Source organism: Cucurbita moschata, unplaced genomic scaffold (assembly GCF_002738365.1).
Source record: "Cucurbita moschata cultivar Rifu unplaced genomic scaffold, Cmos_1.0 Cmo_Scf00082, whole genome shotgun sequence".
Taxonomy (NCBI): domain Eukaryota; kingdom Viridiplantae; phylum Streptophyta; class Magnoliopsida; order Cucurbitales; family Cucurbitaceae; genus Cucurbita; species Cucurbita moschata.
The window spans coordinates 101,476-110,176 of record NW_019268598.1 but is presented as its reverse complement, the minus strand read 5'-3'; the positions used below and the strand labels follow the sequence as shown (position 1 = coordinate 110,176).

The window sequence follows — 8,701 nt, the reverse complement described above, 5'->3', positions numbered from 1 at the left end:
TATCATTTGAGAATCGGCCTAACTTGAACTACCTAACTGAAACGGTAAAAATTGGATTCTATTCAAGTTGCTGGGATCATCAACCTAACAAATTCAAAATTTGCAAGTATTGGGTTTTATTCAAGTTGCTCGAGTGATCAACCTAATAAGCTCGAAACTTCGAATTCAAATCTATATCCACCCGGGTCAGGAAGTATCCTTGATATGAGAATCCGACCAACTTGAATTACGTGGCCAAAGCTTAAAAAATTGGGTTATATTCGAATTGCTCGAATTATAAGTACATCACAAGGGGAATGTTGATGAGAGGGGCAGAGATGGATCAGACGGCGGAGAGAGGGCGACGGGTGTGGCTGCGTAGTGGGTGGTGATTAAGTAACCCACAGTGCGCCATGTGGCCCCCATGGTTCTCCTCCACGTTCTTGCTCGTTCTTCTTTCGAACAAATTTCCCCTTTTTTGTTTCCCCTTTCTCTGTTTTTCTCCTTCCCATATTTTGATTTTTCTCTTCTAAGTTCTTCCCCCATGGTTTTGATTCTTTCAATTCCTCTTTATTTCTATTAATTTCCCACTTCCTCAACGATCTAGGGTTTCCAATTCCCTTTAATTTCCCCTCTCTTTCGCTCTGTCCTTTCAATCCCCCTCTTCTAAACCTTCTACTCTTGGTGGGAGGTGGGGGGCTTTGAAATTCAAGGTACGTTCCCATTTCTTTCGCCTACTCTCTTCACTAACCCGCGATTAGTTTGTTAATTATTTCATGAATTTGGACTGTTTTTAAGCTTCTTCCGCTTTGCAATTTTCTGTCCCTGTTTTGCTTGTTTTACTCACGATCGAACACCCACTTTCGATTTCTTTTTGGTTTCCGTTTTGTGTTTGTTTTTGTTATCTGGGTTGGTTCTGTTTTGGTTTCTATTATAATTTGTTTTTCATTACGTGGGTTGTTGATTGATTGTTTCTGTCTTGTTTTTTGTTTTTTTTGTTTTTCTGTAGATTTAGTGCTGCTGATAGGAAGGATTGTTGTTGTCTTGATCGGACTTGCATTTTGAGCATTCGGGCTGTTTGAGATCTCACTGGATTTCTCTCATGGATTTTGAAAGCGAATCTTCGGCTCTTGAATCTGGGGAAGACAATGAAGTGAACCACGAAACTATTCCTTTTGATGATATCAACCGAACCAGAACCAATGGGAGTTGTGCTAATGATGCTGACCCGATGGTATCCATTTCACCGGCTTCGAAGGGAAATGATTCAAGTGGAAAAGCTATGAATTCACAATCTCCTCCTCCCAACACTTCTTCTCCTGTAGCAAAAGGTTATGGATTGAAGAAATGGAAGCGTATCCCTAGAGATTTTGTGAAGGATATGAATTCTAGCGACGATAATAGTAAAATTTTGAAGCGGGCACTGTCCACTTCTGGGAATCCGCTTAAACCTCAACATTCTCCGACCGGGAATAAGCAAAATAACGAAGGTTTAACCCCGTTGAGGAATATCGGAAATGTTGATAGCCAATTCCATGGTTCGAGTTCCAATTCGAGGTTTGCTGCGGGGTCTGCCTTTAACCATGGAACAGATTCGGAAAACAGCGAAGATCGGAGTAGCAAATCTTCCACTGCAGCGAGTGCTCCGAAGGCAAGGTATGATCTGAATACCGTCTTAGGACATGTGCGTGAAAAGAACAGGATAAAGAACGTGAGTGGGAAAAATCCAGGTGGTTCTGGTCAAAAGGGTCATCAGGGAAAGGGACGTGCTGAAGGAAGTAAAAAGGCGAGAGGAGAAAGAATCAAAGTTGAGAAGGAGAATTCTCAGTCTAGCATTGAATCTGACTCGAGGAGCTCGTGCTTTGTCTTTAGGCAGGGCATGATTGCTACTGCTAGCAATGGAAACCAAAATGAAAGGTCTGTTACCGACGATGGAGACAACAGCGATGGAGCTTATGCAGGTGATCAACAGTTTAGTGAAGAAGTTGAAACTGCATATAGGAAAGACGACGAGGTCGAAGCTGAAGATAATTTAGCTGCTGACTTGTCTTGGGAAGTTAAGGATGAAAAGGATAGGAATCATTGGTCACCTTTGAATAAGGATCCCATGGAAGAGTCTATTCTCAGCCTCCAGTCAGCTCAACACGCTCTTGAAAAAGGTTCATATACCTTTCTTTTTAAATTTGTGGAATATTTTTCTCTATAGTTTTGTTGCTTTAGAGATGAGATTATTATGCACTCTTTCTAATCATGAACTGAGAATGAAGTAATGATTTATCATCCATCATGGCTTTCTTAGAAAGCTTGTAGATATTCCAATCTCCTATTGTTTTCCATTTGCTTTGGCTGTTAGTTGATATTGGATACAAATTTTCTCTCGTTTGGACAATAGTTCTAAAGCGTTCTTTGTGACATATTCCATTACGATTATTGGGGAATCTTTAAGTGACGCGCTTGTGAATAGACCGTACGATTTATTACGCTAGTACCTCGTACTCATCTACATTTTGTTGAGTTAGAAGTCATATAGGCTGATCACTTATGTATATGTAGAAGGGTGGGGAAGCTTTGTATCGTTGGACACGTAGCTAGAACGTTTTCGTTGACTTGAATATACGACATGGTGGCTATGGTGTATACCTACGTAGGATTTAATATCATATGAGTTTCTTTGACAATCGAATGAAGTAGGCTCAAATAGTTGTCTCGTGGAAATAGTTGAGAGTACCTCGTACTCGTTTATATTTTGCTGAGTTATATGTACATTTTGCTGGGAACACCTACCAAGGATTTAATATCATACTTTCCTTGGCAACCAAATGTAGTAGGCTCAAACATTTGTCTCATGAGTTTATTCGAGGTGTCCACAAATTGGTCTGGACGTTCATGAGGTCGATTAGCTCATCATTCCAGTTTGGATACGGCGTTTTTAAAGTTTCCTACAAACCTGATTGTTGTATGTTGCCATTACACACATGGAGTTTGGTTTTTATCCATCAGATCTGGTTGTTTCTTGCTGGTTTTTTCTGCACTTTGTTATTTTGAGTTGAGCTAACAATGTGATATCTAATAATGCTGTTCTACACTTCCCAGAAATCAAGAAGCTAGGGGAGATAGGAAGGGACGAGATACCATCTTCCAGCATAATCGACAATACCGAACCTTCAAGTTTTGGGTATGACAACCTAGAAGCACATAAATCAAGTTGTTCTTTCCAAATGGGCTCTGGGAAGGCTGTTTCGAGTTCCTTCGAAGCCACAGTTCTTGGCTTGACAGGAAAGGTTAAATTTCTGGAGAACAAGTTAGAAGAGACGATGGCCATACTCAAATCGAAGGAATCCCGAGTCGCTGAACTGGAATCCTCCATTAGCACCAGAAAATCACCCAAGGAGGAAGCAGTAAGGGATGAAAAAGTCAAGGAAATAGAGAAGGAATTTGAGAGGTTTTTTAAGCAAAGACTTGAAGCAGAAATTGAATATTTGGCAATAGTAAGAGCCATTGAGAATTTACAATGTGAAACATTAGTTGATGCTAAAAAAAAACTGGCTGATGAGAAAGCAGAGACGATGAACATATTTAGAGAAGCCGAAAGTAAAGCTACGACGCTTAAGAAACGAGCAGAGGGTTTGGAGAAATGCTGTGGTGATATCTTGGATACAAAGGAGGTCTCAACGACTCGAGGGGACGTATTCAAGGTTAGTTCGTGTGCGTTTCTGCAGTTGATACTCTTGAGCTTGGTTCTTTGGGTTTTTGTCTTGCAAATGTCTTCACCTGCTGGAGTAGTTGTACCAACATAATTAAGGCTAGAAAAGGACATACATATTTTGTGAATTGATGAACAGTGTTTAAACTAAACCGGCTTCGTTCCCCTTTTATCATTTTGCATAGAAAAAAAAGCAAAAAAAAGGAGGAAAAGGGGAAGGGACAAGTAGGAATCTCAGTTGTAAGTTGTTTAATGGTTTTTTTTTTCTTTTTTGTTTCTTCTTGTAACTGTTGTTGTAGTCGTGATTTTTGATAGACAACTAATAGAGCTTCTAAAAAGGTTGCAACTGCTGGTTGAATTGTTATACTGTGTTAACATCCCGGCATCATGTGCATTCATTCATTGGGATTATACATTTCTGGCATCATATTTGAATAATGAACTTTATATTATTGATATTACTAGCTATTGGCTGTCTCTAGAATGTCAGGTCGGGTTCATTAGGATGTATTTGTAACAGCTCAAGCCTATTGAGTGCTAGTGAGGACACTGAGTCTCGAAGGGGGTGGATTGTGAGATCCCATATTGGTTGGGGAGGAGAACGAAATAGTCTTTATAGGAGTGTGAATTGTGAGATCCCACATCGGTTGGGGAGAACGGAACATTTTTTTATAAGGGTGTGGATTGTGAGATCCTATGTCGGTTGGGGAGGAGAACGAAACCTTCTTTGTAAAAGTATGGATTGTGAGATCCCATTCGGTTGGGGAGGAGAACGAAACATTCTTTATAAGAGCGTGAAAACCTCTTCATAGCAGACACGAAAGTCTAAAGAGAACAGTAGCGGCTAGTGGTGAGTTTGGGCTGTCAGAGTATTTCTATTATTAGTTACAATATTTGATTCAAACAATATCGGCAAGCGGTGAGCTGCTTCTGTTTGAATATTTGGAGTGGTTGATTAGATTGCAGGCATACTACTGGCTGTTCGAATATTTGGAGTGGTTGATTAGATTGTAGGCATACTACTAGGGGAATAGTGACCGACAGGAATTCCCCATGGACTATCCCTTATTGGTCTTGAAAACCCGCCACGTTTCGCAGACAAAATAATGGAGGGAAATATCCCGTTGTATTTCTTGCAAAAGATTGAATTGTTTTCAGGTGGTTGGAATTTTTGAATCTACATCTTAACTAGTTGAGCTACGTTCACGTTAACTGGTCTCTTTGGATTGACTTGGGTTTTATTAATATCGTGGTTTTGCCAAACAGCCATGCCTCGGATACCATTTGCCTTCGTCTGACAAAATTGTTCCCTCCCTCTCATGTCTTCGTCACCTCCTCGCTCATCGATTGGCCTAAACTATTTTCAAAATAGTTGAGATTTTGAAGTTGCATGTACCAAAAAAATCGAAATGTATGGTTGGGATATTGTTGTGGGTGAGTTCTACCTTGGTGGATGGAGAGGTTTCTCTCTTTGATCTACATATGCAGGTAGGCGATGATGTAAACCTTTTGATTTTTACATTTTGATTTTTCATGGAAGAAAATTGCATTCGCTAATGCTGGTTTAAACAACAGTAATTCATTGTGATTTCCAATCATTTTCGTTGTTTTGCATGTTTTATTTTTGTTTGAACTTTTTTTTTTTTTAAAGTAAAGAAATAGTTCATGCTCGATTTTAGTCCAAACACACTTTTACGAAGCTTTGCAAAATGATTGTGCACACTCACTCCCACCAACAAGTAAGTCAGGCAACTGGCACGAGCGATGTAGAAAGAAAGGGTCTGTGAGATTCTAAAATGTTTTGAAAGTAATTTTGGAAAGCAACGTTATTGCGTGGCAGGCAAATAAGAGATAACGACATTGATAACACATAACTTCGAGTAGACAAAATTGATGACTAATCGTATTTTGCTATGCATTTTAACCTTGACAGAAATAAATAAATTTTGGACATAAATACATAAAGTACAATAAAAATAATAATAAACAATAAAAAAAGTTAGAATAGACACGCTTATGTTATGTTTGTGAAATGATATGACTATGATATGCAAAACGATATGACTATGTTATGTGAAACAATATGACTATGTTATGTTTACAAAATGATATGACTATGTTATGTTTATGAAACGATATGACTATGATATGTTTACTAAGTGATATGACTATGATATGTTTGTGAAAGGATATGACTATGATATGATTATAATACGATATATGTGATACGTTTATGAAATGATATGACTAAGATATGTTATGAAATGTGGATGATATGTTATGTTAATGTTACAATATGTGTTATGATGTGACGTGTTGATGATACGATATATGTTATGGTGTAACATGTTTGACGATACAAAACATGTTGTGACGTGTTTTATGATATATGATACTGATATGATATGTCGAAGGATATGTTATGTGCATGATATGACATAAGGCTAAATATGTTATGAATGATACGAGATTCAACCCCGATACATGCCTTAAAGGCTATATTAAAATATGATATGATAGGAAGGAAAATGGGAGGGGGTTATTTTACATTATAATGAATGAAAATGTAGGGACCTCGTGCATCATTGTGTATTCATGCATTGGGGAATATCTCTTTATTATAATGGTATGATCATGTATATTATGAGGTAGGAAAACGATCATTATGTTTATCATAATGCTGCGACGGTCACCATTCCTAACGAGTGTTCAACATCAACAACTCCAGAGAATGCTCGCTCGACCAAGAAAGTGACTCAGAAGGTTGTGAACCGACTGGTAGGCTCATACTCGGACTCTGGGCCATGTGTAGAACAGTAAATACAGATTCAGTTGCTTGTTTAGGATAGCTGCCAAAGGGAATATAGACCGAAAGGATAAGTCACATTCACTAATGTAAGTGTGCATCAAACCCCAATAATGAGGCCACTCCTGTTTCAGGTAAGGGCAAGACACTCTTGTACCGCTAACGACGATATCATGCATAAAATAGTTGTATTTATTTTTTTAGACTTAGGTTAGAATAAAGTATTTTTATTTTTAATGTTTATTTATTTTATTTAGAAAATTTTTATATCATTTTAAAGACGGTTTCGAACATTTAAGTCCATGACAGTGCTTTATGTTGAAGTTTCAAATGATTATTTATGCACAAATGAGTATGTTATGTATACAGCAGTGACTTTAGACTTCCATAAATCTAGGGTTGTTACAGCTATTCCCTCTCGGTCTTCGACAACAGCCCAGATAAGCTAGCCCGACCATCAGGCTTAGAGGGTGTGCGAGCTCGCTTGGTAGGCCCATGTTCGCATGTGTGGATCGTATTTAGAGAAGTACTACACATCCAATTTGTCCGGGTTGGAAAGTTGCTTAAGAGAAGACGATTTTAAATGATAGGTCCCATCATTCCGTATGTGTTTCCATTCCACGACCCCAATAATGGAATCACTTAGTATTTCTTAAATACTCAATCCTTATGCTATTCTTATATTCACGTAAAGGCAACACACCCTTGTACGGATGACGACGACGGCGTCGCATTGAAGACCATGAAACTTTTGTTAGGATAGTTACATTTTATTTATTTTGAATCTCTTAGGTTAGATCAAGACATCGTCTTAATCTTTTCTTTGATTTATTTATATTTTTGCATTGATTATTTTTCATTATTTTGTTTGAAGGCTTTTAATGGGAACATTTAAGTTTAACTTATAATTTAATCTACAAAATCAAGTAAAGATTGCGTAAATATTAGATTATTTATTTTGAAAATGTTAATGTAATCGACCTAGATTTAAAGAATTCAAAATAACCTAATCTAATTTAAATTATTTGATAGAAATTTAGGAAAAGGATCGTTAATAAGAATGACACGAACCAAAATCTGATTGATATAAGATATAAGATATAAGAGAGAATAGAACGATATATCGAAAATTTTAAAATTTTGCTACAATTATCTCGAACTTTAAAATCTAGTTTTGATTCACAAAAACTTTGGATGTCAAGAAGCCCATGAAAAGAACCTTATTTTGGATACCCTCTTCCTATATCTTCATGTTCTTCATGTTCTTCATTCACACAATTATGGGAACTTTTGAGGATGTTATTTATGCTACAATGACATACACAACCAATAACTCAATGGAGCAATCAACAAAGAGGAATCAAGTAAGTAAAATTTATGTCTTCTTGGCTCCAAACATAAATAAATAAATAAAATAATAGTGATTAGGATGATTATTGCTTATTTGTTTTGTGAAATTTTTTTTTTTTTTTTTTTGTTTACCATTTGATGTCTACTTGTTTCTACTCGATTCGATTTGGTTCGTAGTGTGTATATATATATAGTTGACGTATGAATCTGATACGTGTGGATTTACACGAACTAGACTGAAGAATAGGTATGAGATGACTTGCATTAAAGATCCACTCGTATAAGATTCGTGTATCAAATGGGTGACAGAGATGAGAACGGGGAAGCTTTCTTCATCCTCATTCTATTATCTTCAAGCTTCTCAAACAACACCATCGATTTGCCTAAACTTTTAGAGACTCCTTACAAGGTGTCGAGAACCTTAACTTCAAAACGCTTCTCGGAGAGAATTTGAGAACATTTTTACCATTTTTCATTTTGATTCATCTAACTTAAATTTTTATCGATATGAATTGGAATGAATACTTATAGCATAATCTGAATGTATGTTTCTCACCGAGATGGGGAGGGTGAAGTCTTTCCTGTCTATGTCGTTTATGTCATCTGTTTCAATCTCCATCCCTGCAAAATTCTTAAATTATTTTCGCAGGGCAAGAATTCTCCATCCCTACAAAATTCTTTACTTATTTTCGCAGGGCAAGAATTCACGTAGAATTTTTCAGTTTTTTATATGTATATTAAAAGTATTTCTTTCCAAAAAAAAATTTAATGGATAATTTTTATTTTTCAATATAATTTTTTATTAAAAAGTGAATTAATCAAATAATATTTTGTAAATTTTTTTCCAATGTTTATTTTGAAAA

General features: G+C 36.7%; 1 protein-coding gene across 1 annotated transcript; it reads left to right on the top strand.

Annotated features, from left to right (window-relative positions):
* The first annotated feature begins 352 nt into the window (after positions 1 to 352).
* Positions 353 to 4,046, top strand: LOC111438748 (WPP domain-interacting protein 2-like). Its single transcript, XM_023076608.1, has 3 exons — positions 353 to 692; positions 989 to 2,138; positions 3,073 to 4,046. The coding sequence occupies exons 2-3, from the start codon at positions 1,082 to 1,084 to the stop codon at positions 3,774 to 3,776; spliced, it is 1,761 nt and encodes a 586-aa protein (XP_022932376.1). The 5' UTR covers positions 353 to 692; positions 989 to 1,081; the 3' UTR covers positions 3,777 to 4,046.
* Positions 4,047 to 8,701: the final 4,655 nt, after the last annotated feature.